Source organism: Mastomys coucha, unplaced genomic scaffold (genome assembly GCF_008632895.1).
Source record: "Mastomys coucha isolate ucsf_1 unplaced genomic scaffold, UCSF_Mcou_1 pScaffold17, whole genome shotgun sequence".
NCBI lineage: Eukaryota > Metazoa > Chordata > Mammalia > Rodentia > Muridae > Mastomys > Mastomys coucha.
Window position 1 is genome coordinate 33,402,404 of NW_022196899.1, and position 16,099 is coordinate 33,418,502.

At 35.4% G+C, this 16,099-nt stretch overlaps 1 protein-coding gene across 1 annotated transcript in view; it reads right to left on the reverse strand.

The window, feature by feature from the left end:
• Positions 1-6: 6 nt before the first annotated feature.
• The window catches only part of LOC116094909 (rho GTPase-activating protein 20-like), a 22,702-nt gene continuing 6,609 nt past the window's right edge, over positions 7-16,099 (reverse strand). The window contains 11 exon segments of the mRNA XM_031376293.1: positions 7-417; positions 1,768-1,957; positions 2,350-2,459; positions 4,404-4,565; positions 4,823-4,860; positions 4,863-5,044; positions 5,305-5,404; positions 6,489-6,668; positions 8,107-8,170; positions 9,841-9,918; positions 14,550-14,631. Coding sequence (XP_031232153.1) covers positions 103-417; positions 1,768-1,957; positions 2,350-2,459; positions 4,404-4,565; positions 4,823-4,860; positions 4,863-5,044; positions 5,305-5,404; positions 6,489-6,668; positions 8,107-8,170; positions 9,841-9,918; positions 14,550-14,631 — 1,501 coding nt within the window. The 3' untranslated portion in view covers positions 7-102.

The following is a 16,099-nucleotide window of genomic DNA, read 5'->3' on the forward strand; positions in this document are numbered from 1 at the left end:
CTCAGGTATCAAAATTTGGAGGCAATTTCTTATAATAGGAAATTATCTATAACACACAAGTGAAATTTTCTTTCACATTGATTAGTAAATTCTTTATTGCTATCATTTGTTAAATGATCCTAACTTGTAAGTAATGGTAGTAGAACATCTATACACACCTGTAATGCCCTTACAGAGAAGAGGATCAGCTGTGCCTATAGGTAGAGCATAATGGCCAGGGGTGCATGTCCTCCCACTGGGGCAGCTGCTGAGTCCATGTTCTGTTTCCTTTATGTTCTCGGTGTTAGATGGAGTATTCTGAGAACATGAGGCCTTTGCTTCTTGTGGATGAGACAGTGATGTTTCGTACCAAATTAAAACGAAATATTTAACAAAAATTTTTGGAGAGTTTTCAATCATGAATGTTACCAAAGAAAACTGTGGAAAAACAAGGCAAACACAGAGGGTCTTTGTCATTTTGCATGGTTGCAAATCACATTTTACTTACAAGTCTTTGAGGCTAAAAATGTGTTATTCAAAATTCTGAGAAAACATTAGTGGTTATAAAATATAGGAGCAGGAGTTTTGTTAGAAATTTAAGAGACGATTGTGAGATAAGATTTTCAACTGTGATCCTCACATTTCAATACTATCTAAGAGGATGATTTCCACTTTTCACCTTGTGATGGACAGTTTGTGACACATACTGTCCACTTGAGTAACTTTGGTTGCCTTTGACACATTCATGGCTGTGCATATTTGTAAGGATGCTTATAAAAAGGCACCACCAAGGAGGGAAGTTGACTCTGAATGTGGGCACCATCCTCCTGAAAGGTCCCATGGGCTGACTAAAAGGCAAGAGGCAGGCAAACCCATGTGAGCAGTATCATTCACATGTCTTTGATGGTTCATTGCAGATAAGGTATGGTAAAGCTTGATCCTCAGGTTTAATATGTTGGGAGGAATTTGAAATAATGCCTATTTGGAGGAAACTGGATAGTTATGGATCAACAATGGAGGGTTCTTTGGAACCCTATTTTTTCCTTCTAGTATTTGATCCTATGCAATATGAGGAATACATTTTCTCAGTTAGACTGTCCTACAATATATTCCTTACAGGTCCAAGGGCAGTTGGTCAATTAACAATGAATCAGAAACTCAAATACTGAGAGTCAAAATAACCATTTGATCCCAATACTGTAGAAGTTTTGGTATTTTATTATAGTATTTGAAAGGCAGCTCCCATAGAAAAGTGTACTCTATAATTTCTTTAAACCATTCATAACCAGCATCAGGGGACCAGGGGTATATTTAATCACATTAATCAGGGGTCATAATAACTGTGTCTGATAAAAACAATCCAAATTATATTGCCTTTATTTTGTTGAGGAAACCACCATGAAACAAATAGAATTTCACACATTCTACACTGATTACAACAGAATTCACTCTTGATTGCTGAACTCAGTACCCAGGATTTTTTTTACCATTTCACAGCATTTTTTCCCCAGTGGGTTAGTCTAAAGATATTCTAAATTTCAACTGAGCAAAGACTGGGTCATTGAGCCCCAATACTCATTTATATTTTCCTTACTTAAAATGCACCAATGATTCTTCCTCTCCAGAAGAACACCATTCAAATGTATACTTACTTTACAAAATGAAACAAAACCAAAAACAAAATCAGCAGCAGCAGCAACAAAATAACCCAGACTCTCAGGATAATTTGGTATTCTTGTCTCATTGTAAAGGCTTATCAAACTAGGCTTAAAGTTCATGTCTAATTACCTTTTTGAAAATATCATTTGCCAGCACATCATTGTGGTAGCTAGGAAGGCATAAGATATATGGCGCTATCCTAGCAGATAAGATGTGAGGTGGCATTTTGTTAACAGAAGAATTGCTCACAATTTTGTGCAAGATCTTAAAAAGTTGTCCCAGAAGAGCAGCATTGGGTTCCGGGAGTATTTCTAAATGACTGAACAAAGGGACAGCTATTTTAAAACAAGTTTACTCAATTGATAAATATGAAGGAAGGGGACAGAGTATTTGTACCTTATGTGTGGATCTCCATGAATAAAATGAAAGTAAGAATGTATTCTCAAAATATTGCTTGAAATGTTTCCCCAGATTCGGAAGGAAAATGAAAAAATTAACTAGATTACAAGGCTGAGATCATAACCATGGTCTACTGTGACTCCCCAAGTCATACCTCTGTTTGAAAATCTTCCATGTTTGTGAACAATTAAAACCTTTTTCTGTCAGTCTGGATGTTTAGTGAATATTTCTGGTATATAAAATCTCTAATGAATGTAAGCAAATATTACTTCCATTTTGTTGATATTGTTCACACAATTCGCCAGCCATTACCTCTGCACTGCTGCTAGTTTTTCTTTGTCATCGACCATTTGGGATATAGCAAGCCACCGGTCATATAATTTATAAGTCATCAGACTTCCTTTAATAGATCCAAGAAATTCCTTATACAAACAGAGAAAAATATTTTGCAGAAAAAATAAATTATGGAGGTTACTCAAAATATAGTCAACTCTAAAATTTAGTGTAGTTCCGATTTCTTCACAGCTCCCAAACTTGCCCCAGGGTTGAGTATTGACTGGTATACAGGCCCAGTAAGTTTTGTCCATCAGAGCTGGAAACCTAAGAGCAGATTTTCAGATGTTCTTAGATTGCAAAGAAATCTCTTCTTACATCAATGTGCCTCTAGTGGACAACTGAGCAAACTAGCATACCAAAGAGAACAATACCTCAGATCAAATAGTATTTTTAAATGCCAGAAATATTCAATTATTGTAAGTACATCAAAGACAACCTTATTAAATTATTATCTAATTTCTGAGGTATAGAAAATCATGCCTATTACTGGAAGCATGGGATCACATAAGGTCATGGCTCTTAGAGATGATCCTATCACTGTTTCACTAAACAGGCCTGAATCTCAACTCTGTTCTAAATATTTAAAGTAATATTTATAGATATTGTGTCCTTTACAATATCTATAAAGAAGGTTCTCTTGGCAATGGGTGGAGACTATTAAAGAAAACCACAGAAATTCAAAGTACAGTGAAGAAAAGACCCTGTGCCTCCAAGCCCCACTGCATACGTACTACATACTAACTCATGAACCTGGGGCTCCAAACATTGGTTAAAAGAGTGAGAAAAACTGTACGTCAGAGATTTAGGAAGTCAGCTTAGAGAGTCATCATTCTAGAAAGGTGGGGGGTGGCTTAACTTTTGATAGCCCATCAATAATATACTTGTCAAAACAATTCAGAACAAAACATAATTCACATTAGTAACACTAAATAGGAATGAATAAATCTTGTGAAGACAAAGTTCTAGATGAAGAACTATATGCACATAAATAGTACAAAGTGAGAAAAATTAGCATTTCTCCAAGGGAACCCCCTAATTTGTATGCCAATTACAGAGTATTAGCTCAGAAATAGTCCATATAATACCAAGGACAATTGATTTACCAGGTTGTTTGAACATATTTATAGACTATTTTTTATCTATATAATAATAACAGTAACTTTAAAAAGATGATGTATTTAAGCAGAAGTGGGAAATTGAGGGGAAACAAACCTAGAGCAAAGGAAAGGGAGGAGTGAAATGATGTAATTGATTTTAATTTTAATAATAAAATAAAAAAATATCATTTTATAGTGATGAAGGTATTGCAGAATGATTAAGAATACTTGTTTCGGTTGGAGAGGTGGCACAGTGGTTAAGAGCACTCACTGCTCTTCCAGAGGTCCTGAGTTCAATCCCCAACAACCACATGGTGGCTCACAACCATCTGTAATGGGATTTGATGTTGTCTTCTGGTATGTCTGAAGAAAGCTACAGTGTACTCATATAAATAAAATAAATCTTAAGAAAAAAAGTCAGGGTTTGTGTAAAAAAAATCAGTGTTTCATAGCCATGAGGACCTGAATTTGGGTACCAATATTTTGTGAGATAGAGACAAGCAGATCATGAGATTCTACTAGGTATGTGTAGCAAATAGATACATGAAGGAGTCACATACTCTACACTGAGGAAGAGAAATTTGCCTCTCATAAAAAAAAGGAGAACGTGACAGAGAATGAACAACACTGGTAGACAACTGCATCTGACTAGTTATGCACAGAAGGTGACCCTTGTATGCATTTATGAAGTTACCCTCCACATGGCCACATGACAAATTCAAATGAAAGAGACTTAGTTACATTACTGTTCATTCTGACTGGATTTTTGTTTGAGTCCCTATTCCTTATGTTGTGAATAGCAGAGGAACCTTTGAGCTTACCAAATTTCTCTCTTACATATCTACTATCACTCAAGGGAACTCATGATGAAGAAAACTATTCATGTAGATTCAGAGAAATCCTGAGGGTGGATGATGCCAGGACTTTCCCTACCTTGAAAATCCAAACCACTTCATGCACAGAGTACTTTTTTAGGTCCACCTCTAGCCCAGAATCAAGTTGTTTTTTCAATGATATCCATGCTCTTCCATTCGGAGGTGTCATAAATACCCCCTCTGTTGTTGGGCCTTTCTCTTTTATTAGAGACAGAATGTCCTGAGAGGAAGAAAGGGAAATACCTGTCACTTGTCATGCAGCACAGAGCAGTATTTGCTCGTGAGAAACACACCAATGGTGTGCACAGGTGCAGTGCAAGGGTAGGCATTGACAAGGAGGACCTCGAACCTATTTTGTGCCTCAGTCTTTTCTTGTACACATCCCACCATAATGTTAACCCTGAAAGATCAGGCAACACTTATTTTTTTTATCAGATTACCCTAAGCAAAGGCAGGAATGAATCATGTGAGACCTACCAGAATTTCCATGGGCCACTTCCCATTTTGACAGATTGAGTCAACTCTTGGCCAAATAGTTTTCCTCTATTTAGAGTCGGGCCACTGAACACTTCCTCGTGGTGGGGCCCAGAGCCCTTGTGTAAACAGGATGTAAAGAATGGTCTATGTTTTTTACAAGGTCTTTCCTTTACATTTAAGGAAGAGAAAAGATCATTACCTGGAATAGTGTAATTTATACGGCTTTTTTGAAAAAATCAAATTTCAATTGCATAATGTCCCTGTTGTAATGGGTTAGGCATCCTGTAGTGTCTATGTATTCTTCTTCCCTATACTCTACATTGTTATTAATCCTAGAGATCTAAGACATGACCTAGTGTTCTCTAAGACATGATCCAGTGGGAATTCTCACAAGATGATGCTGTCTAAGATGCACTGCATCATAAGATATTTGATGTCTAATTGAACAGATTGCCTAAACTACGGACAGGTAGTTGCTTCACCTGTCAAATCCATTTTCATAGCCACTCTCACTTTTGTTCACATCAATCAGTTTTCTATTGTTTTCAAATGTCAAAGTGAAGCTCTTGCCATTCTTAGTTTCTTATAGAGCTTTTAGAAGAACCATTGTTAAATTTCTCTCATTAGCAGTATGTCCCCTTTATGAGAATGTGTACATGACTAGTTTGTCAAATTCTGGACCTGGTTCTAGTAGTGTAAGTTCAAAGCTGAGATCAAAGTTTATTTTTTTTTCTAAGACATCTTTTCCAAAATTGGACCCGAATGAAATCTTATATATGCTACTTAAAACAAAAGTATTAAATGTAAACAAATGAGTCATATAACAAAATATAAATTAAAGTTTCAGTGTAGAACATACTGGCTATTTGTCTCAAACAAAATAGTAAGGCCTGAAAAACTAATCACAAGTAATATGATACAGACTGAAAAAGATGTATGAGTTTTGTATATATATATATGTGTTTGTATCCCCATGTATTCAAGTACATATATGTATATATACAATGATATTTTTTAGAAAAACAAAAAGTTAAAGAGACAAGGAGTGTACACAAGAGTAATAGGGAAAATAAAGGAATTATGCTATATTTGAAAAAAATTCTTAAAAAAATTTCAAAAGCCCCAGAACTTAAGTATTATGTCTATTTGAAATCCAGTTGCAGATGTAGAAGACACACAAAAATATGCTTTGTGTGCGAATAGCAATAATAGTAGAGTCTGAGCTAGGAGACTAAGATTACTTCTACTTTAGTCTAAAGCAGATTATCTTCAATTTTATACACAGAACTTTTCCATGTCTCTTGCAATACAATAGTTTAAATGTAGTTCTTAGGTCCTTTTCTGCTTTAATCCTGAAACTATGTGAAATTATATTCTAATGGGTAAAAAGGTGTGTGCACACACACTTGTGTGCATATAGTGTCTTGGCACAGTAGCTTATGTTGACTATCTCTCTGGAACAAATGGAATGTTCTCTCTACAATCGAGCTTAGTCTTGATATCAGTATATAGAGATCTCAGCTGGACCTGGTGTATATTATTTTGTTTTGGTTTTGTTTTCTACAATGCTCCTCCCTCAAGCAAGAAAATGACAACATGCATTGATATTTTATGCCACATTAAGATAGGAACTGAGACTGTTGTTGAGGGAAGGTGGAGGACTCACTTTGTTGCTGGCTCCTAGCTGAGTCTCGGGGCTTTAAAATGAATTGCCCCTGTGCATCCGAATTTAGGTCTTTCACAAACAGCCCAGGTAAAGCTGGAAAAGCTGTGAAAGTTCTTGAGTTTGTTCTACTGAATGTATTTTGAAGGTTAGTCATTATAATGTCGTGTAGATACTCATAGCCTATAAGAAGAGAATAAGAATATGAATTGAAACTCATCATAAAGAGAATGAGCAACCCTTCCAATGGGATTTTGCATGCACTGCACTATTTTATGTCTCATTCTTCTTCTGGACGATGTAGACTGCATAGCCTAAGCATTAGGAGACTTACAGGGATATTAGGATAAAGTAAAGATGAGTAAGCTGAGAACTCTAAAATCAAGGAGTAACATTTAAATTTATTACTTTATTTATAGCCATTGGAGCAGTTTGTATGGCAGACTTTTGCTGTGGCAGACTTTGACAGTATTAAGAGATGCCTGTTTTAATATTATTAGCAATAAAATTTTTTGCATCATAAGAAGCTTACTTTATTTGTCTAGCTTTATTTTAATCAATTTAAATATTTCCCACTACATATGTTTTCTTTTCATATGGTTTGGAGGCTAGCACTCCATAAATAATTCTATTGGCCCTGTCAAGCATGTCTCTGTCCTTCTTTTCTCTCATGATGATGGCCATATTTATAAAGAGTCCATTTCCATTTCCAGTATGAGGACAGGGTTTTTTGGAATCCTTGACTGGTGTCCCCAACTGAGGGACCTCCCTCCTATAATCATATATTTCATGGATAATTGGAGTGATTACTAAAACAAAAAATCAAAAACAAACAAAAACAATGTACACTCCAAGTCCTCAGCCACATTGTAGAGTTTTGGGGGATGTTTGATCCAACCTACTGCTGTCGCCTTCATCTTTCCAGCTTTTAATCCTGAGTCAAATGTGCCAAAACAAAGAGAATATTCTTTAAAGTTGCCAAACTTATTACTGCTTATGAGAAATCTTCACACACACACACAAAAGAAAAAAGGCTTGTGACCACAGTCCTTAAAGACACTGAATGGTTCTTTGAATGTGTTTTCCTTTTAGTTTTACTTGTTTCTGTTTGTAACTGTTTTGCTCTGATGTATATCTTGGTACCATATTGGGACTGATACCTGAGGTCAGCCAAGGAAATCTGATCCCCTGAAACTGGAATTATGGATACCTTTGAACTATCACATGAGTGTTGGGGATCAATGGAAAATTTCTTTTGCTAGTAGGATTTTCTGTAATGATAACCAAATGATATTTCTCACTTATTTCCTTCAGAAAACAAGTTATCTAGAGTTTTGTTTTGTTTCTCTTTTCAGGAAAATTAGGTTTCTCAAGTGGAAAGCACAGAAGTTTCTGTTATTATTATATTTGTTAGACAGCATTCTTTCATAATGAGACATTATTTATTCCTAAAGACTATAATAAAGTTATTAATTATGAATTTATTAAATGAGATACTGTTTAGTTATTTTGTTTTCATTTGTATTTCTATTTAAGACTAAATAAAGAATGAAAATATTGAGATTTCAGGGATAGACCACTGAACTCATTTAGTCCTTCCTTAGATTTCCCTGTTACTTACCTTGGAGTGCTCTTGGAGCTTCCTCATGGCCCAGACAGAACCACAGTTGGTAATCTTCACTGTTCTGAGAGCCAAAAAGAACCTACCATCACAAATAATCTGACAGTAGGGTCTTGAAGAATCTAGTGATTTTCTTTACTTAAAATTTCCACCTCTCTAGCAGGGAAATTATTAGGAATTTAATATTAATGGCATGTCTTCTGACTACAGGTTCAAGGCATCAGGACTGATTTCAGGAGAAAACCCCGAAGTACTTTCCTTTCCTTTCTGAGGGAACCTTAGTCTACTGATCCACAGTAGAATAAGAAAAGGCACTCAGCCATCAACATTAACCACGACCAATATTATTACAAAATGACTCCCATAGGTCTCTCCAGTCTGTCAGTGAAATAGTGAACGTTGATTTGACATGAACACACCCACAGAGTCATATACTCACAGTGATCATGATGACTTGATAAAGAACATTTGAAAGATATGGTTACCTTGGAAACAGTAAGAAAAACAGACAAAACAAAACAAAACAAAATGAAAACAGAGAGTCTTTAAGTGTGCATAGGAGTGCACACAAATATTGACTTTCATTCAGAGATAGCCAGTCTGTGGAGAGAATGAAGTTGCATCTAACCTGGAAAATAAGTCAAATACTGGAAAGAAGTTCCTCAACATAATTATTGCATGCAGAGTTATGGATCCACTTGAAACAATCATATAGATAAAACACTCTGTTGAAATAGTTAGCAACCTCCAGAAGTGACTGAAATGATGATATGCTCTACTTTGAGTTATTGTTAATTGTACTTTCTTGTTGATTCATGATTACAACCAAGAAATTGCCCCATAGAGTTCTTAAGTATTACACTACAGGACAAAAGTCCATTCAAGCAGACACTCAAACCTCCACCCACCCAAACATACAAGGAGACTAATGAGTGATACAGAAAGGGAAAGGAAGAGTGACAGAGACAGAGAAACAGACTGACATTCAGAGAGTCACCATAAAAATAGAAAGTGATAGAGGGACATACACAATACAGAGAAACAGAAACACACACAAAGTGAGAGAGAGAAAGAGAGGGAGAGAATTACATAGGTACACATTTATAAACAGAAAGACCAAATATATAGATATGTAGAGAGAAAGAATATAGCTAGAAATATACAAACATATTTATTAAAGGTAACAGAACAAACAAAACACACACCAGAACATTCACACTTATACCTCCATACACAGAGAATGAAAACAAGAAGGAATGGGAGAAGAGAGGAATCATATACCATAAAGGAAGTGTAAAAAATTTTAGTAAAGAGGAAGGAAGGAAGGAACAAAGGAAGGGAGGGAGGGAGGAGGGAAGAAGGAAAAAAGAAACAAAGAAAGGTTTTGCCTCTAAAATTGGCATACTTTAAATCAGGTGTGTGCACATGACCAATTAACCTCACTTTATTACAGTGTATCTTTATTGTCTAGTGATAGAAAAAGTATAGCTTAATACCATTGGGCTATGTGTTTCCTTTATATGGAAGTCTAGACAAGAAATTCAAGGAAAATGCTTCTGAATCCTATTATTAATTCTTATATGCCTTCAGTTCCAAAAGGAGAAGATTGTAAAATATGATTTGTAAATTTACCATGATTAAGTTACACCTGTATTATTTATATGTTTACACATTGGTACATATGTGTATCTCAAAAATAAAATTCAGTTTTAAATCAAACTTAAAAAAAATTACAGGCATTCTTATCATTGGTAGTAACTTGTTGATAGTATCATTCACAGTCTCGGTGCTTGTTGTTGTTACATATAAAGGCTATGAAAAGTACAGAGAAGAATGATATAAAATAACTTTTAAGTTCATGATTACAAAATGAGTTAGTGTCTAATCATTACTTATAATGTACCCTCTTTAATGACAACTCTAATAGAGAATAAACATCTTGTTTTCTTCCCTTGAGATAACTCTGGAAGACTGTCAGTCTATTTATTACAATATGTGATTGGTATTCAAACATAACTATAACAGGTTGTGTATGATAAAGGAAGACTGGGTAGCCATGGGTACAGGAGCTCAGCATCCTGATTTTCTTTCATTATGGTGGTGGACAGGCAGGGAGAGTGGTTTAAATAGAGCACAACCCTTTGCTTCCTCCCCATCTAGACTTCCATCATTTACACCCTTCCTTTCATGCACAGAATGTACAGAGTTCTAGAAAAATCAGGATAATTGGCAGCTGCAATTACAGAAAAAGAAAACAAACAAAAATGAGTGAGTATTCTCTTCACATCATGCTTTGTATATAGTTAGATGGTGTACAGATACACAGTACTGAAATCTGTAAAGGTATTAGAACTAGGAATATTCTAGTTCCAATTCCATATCCAGGGTTAAAGTATGCCAATTTTAGAGACAACAAGACCTTTCTTTCTTTTTTCCTTCCTCCTTCCCTCCCTCCCTCCTCCCCTTCCCCTCCCTCCCTCCTCCCTCTCTCCTCCCTCCCTCCCTTCCTTTGTTCCTTCCTCTTTATTAAAATTTTTTGCACTTCCTTTATGGTATATGATTCCTCTCTTCTCCCATTCCTTCTTGTTTTTATTCTCTGTGTATGGAGGTATAAGTGTGCATGTTCTGGTGTGTTTTGTTTGTTCTTTTATCTTTAATAAATATGCTTGTATATGAATATTTTAGAATTACTCCATCACTTAATATTCTCAACATCAAGCAAGGTGCTTGTATTATTAGCTCTGTATTGTGTCTCACATTTAGAATCCGCTGCAGAGACCTAGAGAGACAGCAAGAATAAAACAACATGAAATCAAATGATTAGAATCTGAGAAGACACCACTGATATACTGGAATTCTAATACATTACCAAAGTGTAAGACAGTGAGTAGATAGACATATCTTTATGAAGATGGTTTCTATAGTATCAGCTATCTACAATAAGCATTGTAAGTGTCTAGGAAAAAAATCCCTTAAATAAGAAACATAGCACAAGTGACACCTCACTATCCATAAACTACCTTGAACCAAGACCAATGAAACCACTTCATAAGCCATCTCTTTCACAGAGTTTTTATTTGTCTTTCAACAGCTGGGCATAACCTATTACCCTGAAAATAATTGTGTGTATATATATGTATACTGCTGAAGATACATTCAAGGCCCTATCACAAAATGTCAGGTTACTTGAATTTTATGAACAAGAACACCTTACAATAACCGATTTTACATCTTGCTCTCTATAGACTAAAAAGTAAGAAAAACATCTTAGAACATGTAAGAACATCTCTGCTCTTGTGGTTATACTATAAAAAGGAAGACATTACTAAAAATGTAGAGTTAGTCACTTCTGGATTAAAATGTAGTTCATGTCTCAGAAATCATATATTCTAGAAGGACACATTCGAACAAGGCAACTATGAACACACACGTGCATGAATTCACTCATACACACACACATACAGAGAGAAAGAGAGAGACAGTGAGAGGGAGAGGGAGAGGGAGAGGGAGAGGGAGAGGGAGAGAGAGAGAGAGAGAGAGAGAGAGAGAGAGAGATTGAGAATAATAAATTTTTAAAAAGTAAAACTTTCTATTATTATAGAAATACCCACAGGAGATAAAGAAATAATTCACTTAGGATTTAGGATTTTCATTGACAATGTAAAATATGGTATTTTCAGAGCATTTTGAACATATTAAGGTCTAACTAATAATTGCAAAGGTATGTGCATTTCTTCCTGATGGTGATGTTGTTTATAAAACAGATACATTTCAAGATATAAGTCTTTTTAAACAAAATAGTTCCAAAAATACTGTTTTGAAGGCATGAAAATGAAAGATAACTGGTATTTTTTTGCACATGTTAAAATATTTCTTGACTCATGGTGAACCAGGGATATGTAAGTAATTCTCAGAAGAGAAGATCAATATTTGAGGCAAAATAGATTTTTAACAACTGTTTCAAAGATATATAAAAAATATATTAATTCTAGAAAACAGGAACTATACCCTCAGATAAAAATAAAAATGCTGTAAATATTGAAATTACACATTAAGAAACTAAATGTGAAACAGGGAGATGTTGCTATCACGAACAAGGTATGTGTTTCAAAACTGATTACTTAAAGCCATGTAGCAAAATGCCATACTCCAGCCATCGCATAGGCATTGACTCAGGAGGACAGTAAAGTTAATTGTTATCCATATAAAATATTAATTCAAAAAGTCAATATTTTATTTATTTGTTTTTGAAGTCAAGAGTAGGAAAAGACATGTGCAACTTAGGGAGAAGTTTGGGGATATCTTGGCATTCATGCAGGTGATTTGGCAGTGGATTTCTATACATATATGCAAATATCAAATAAAGATGATTCTAAAATCACCTACCATGGATGTATTGTAAAATACAAACAGAGTCTGAGAGATCTATGTTCAATCCTAAGAATAAGAGAAAAAAGGGAAAATTGGGAGGAAAAGAAATCCTTAAGTAAGAACAGCAAAAACACTTTCCTAATTCATCCATAGAAAAAAATCTTAAGTGTAATAAAATACATAGATGATTCAAAGACTTCTCAAATCTAAAAGGCCAAACTTTAAACCTAAACTCAAAGAAAACCACCAAAAAATTGACAAATATAAGAAGGATCATTGCTGAATACTCACTAGAGAATATGGAGAAAAAATTGATGGAAAATTTTAGAGGAAAATTTTTATGTTCTGAAAGAATCTTTTCAAGGTCCAAAGGGAAATAAACATATCATCACAGGAAGAAAAGCTAAAAAGTATCTATTAGCAATCTTCTGAACTACACAAAAGGTTGTTAATAACTATGGCAGGGTAAAATATGAAAGCACTAGAGTTGTGGGTGAAAATCAGTAACAATGTTTACTTCAAAGGAATCAGATCTAAGTCACAATGGTCTTGAAAAACATAACGGAGATTGCTCATGGACCATCCTGAGCATTTGCCATAGCTGAAACCAAGCAGCAGAGGCAAGAGAGCAACTGCCCACAGGATGATCTGCTCTTCTGTTCTTCTCTGTCCTGAGGACACATCTTATTCAGTCAAGCTAGTGAGTGTTCTCCTAATTTATGCCACTGGTTAGAAATTACTTTTCCCTTTAGTCACATTTTGTATAACCTAGAAAGTATGAAGACCAAATTGTAAGGTGATCATTATGCACACCTTGGTAAGTGGGGTGCAATTTCAACAGTGACATATTAGATTATTGACTCTAGGTACATTTTCTACCCATTAGCATTTATAAAAGTCAGAGAGAGGGTGATCCTCTGAGGAACATTCTATTCTGCTTTACAGTAGGGATGGACTTCAGTGCCCTGCATACTACATAACAGTTAAATTTCTGATCTGCACTAAACCCAACAGTAAAAATGGAAAAATAAGATAACATACGAAAATAGGCAGTTATTTAATGGCTATGAGTGTAACTCAATGATAAAACTACTATGTAGTGTGTGTTAGGCCATGAGTTTTACCCTAAACACTGTATACATGTCTGACCACACACATATACACACACACACACACACACACACAAACACATACTCACACAAATACACACAGACACACACACATAGACACAAACCAATGGTAAGTTAATAGAAATGATTTCTAAATGGAAGTACATTAAAAGATATCTCTATACATATAATATTCAATCAAATACAAGGATAAAGTGCCGTGGTTATGTAGTTGTCCTTCCAAAGCAGGTTTGAGGATGCACAGAGACATATTGAAGGAGCAGAGGACAAAGGTAAAGCAAAACAAAGTTATGAAACATGTGGATTTGGAAAGCAAATTAATTCTTGATAATATTTTACTCTGTTTAAGATTTATTTATGGTTGTCTTATATAATAACATTTGTGATTAGACAGAAATATTTAAAAATAATTGAATAACACATAAATTAATATATAAGCAATAAGAATTCGAGAAAACATACTTCAATTCTAATAATAATACTTGGCTTGGAAATGTACGTGGTTGCAACTACTTGATGTAATCTTCAGTCATTTAAGAAAAAATATTTTGCCGGGTGATGGTGGTGCACACCTTTAATCCCAGCACTTGGGAGGCAGAGGCAGGCGGAGTTCTGAGTTTGAGGCCAGCCTGGTCTACAGAGTGAGTTACAGGACAGCCAGGGCTATACAGAGAAACCCTCTCTCAAAAAAACAAAAAATAAAAAATAAATAAAAATTTCTTCTTTTTTGTTGCTTTAGCATGTGGATCACTCTAGCTTCATGTTCCTTTCTATACATGTACATGTGCATGCTATACACATATAGCTTTTCAATATATGTAAATTCTTACTATCTCCCCATCCACACTATTCTATGTCTCCATCTTCCATTACCCTACAAGCTGCCTATCCCTCTGGAAGTCATGAACTTGAAATACGAGTTTTGGATTTGTATTCACATACACTGTCACAGCTTGGGATGTCATCAGTGAATATCGGCAGTGAGAATTTCTTCTTGATATCCTTCTTGGCTTCATCAATGACTCTACTCAAATGCAATAAAAACACACGATACAGTAAAATTAATTTGTTAGTAGCTTATTTTAAGCTAGTCACTCAATATTTCATAAGTATCATCTTAGAGTTAAACACAAGACAATCAGTTCAGCAATATGCATTATTGGATTAGGAAATATTTAAAAGTGTTTCAGAATCAAGGCATGGCCAGGTAATAGCATATTGACCTAGGAAGCACAGCCAGTCCTCAGAACATTTTGTTTGTAAGGTTGTTGTCAACTTGACTTCATCTGGAATGAACTACAATCCAGAAATGGAGGGCACACTTGTGATCCAGATATTGAGGCTGGAAGACACAGGCTTCTGACCTGGACCTTAACATGGAGATCTTGAGGCATAGAAGCCATAAAAAGCTTAGGCCCAGGCAAGGTAGAACACATATATCATTAATCCCTAGAGACTGAGGGAAATGGATCTGAGTTCAAGGTCAGCCAGGTACAAAGCAAGGTTCCTATCTAGGTGTGATGGTACACACCTTTAATCTGAGCCACACCTTCTGATGAGGCCTCTGTAAAGACATTGGAAGAAGAAAGGCTCACTCTTCTTTGCCTGCCTGCACAAACTGCCAGCACATCTGTTGATATTTACTTTTTCAGGATCCCAGTTCATACAGAAAACTGGGTGAAACAAACTAGGCTCATAGATAGAACAACTATGAGATTTTTTGACTTCACAGTCACAGCTGCCTATTGTTGGGTCAGTTGGACTACAGACCATAAGTCATTACAGTAAATTCCCTTAATATTTAGAGACAGTCCATAAATTCTGTGGCTCCTGAGAAAGTTCTGTGACTAATTCACAGGGAAAAGGCAAAAATCTGCTTGACCTCACAGGAGGAAGTAGTAGAAGGTTTCAATGGACATGGCAGGGTAACATCTATGGAGTGCAATTTCAAGTAAGACAGGAGAGGACTGTTTATTTCAATATAATGAGGAGATAATTAATGCAGAACTTCCTCAAAATTAAATTAAATATGCGATAGGCAGGAGAATCCAAGGCACTATCCAGTGACCATCTAATCAACAACATATTTGGAGACATTCTACAAAATATATTTTTAAGAAAGAAATGAATCAGCATCTAGTGAGATGATCATATGGTTTTTGTCCTTGAGTTTGTTTATGTAGTGAATTACTTTGATGGATTTCCATATATTGAACCATCCCTGCATCCCTGGGATGAAGCCTACTTGATCATGGTGGATGATCTTTTTGATGTGTTCTTTGATTCGGTTTGCAAGAATTTTATTGAGTATTTTTGCATTGATATTCATAAGGGAAATTGGTCTGAAGTTTTCTTTCTTTGTTAGGTCTTTGTGTGGTTTAGGTATAAGAGTAATTGTGGCTTCATAGACCGAACAGGGTAGAATGCCATCAGTTTCTATTTTGTTGAATAGTTTGAGGAGTATTGGTATTAGGTCTTCTTTGAAGGTTTGA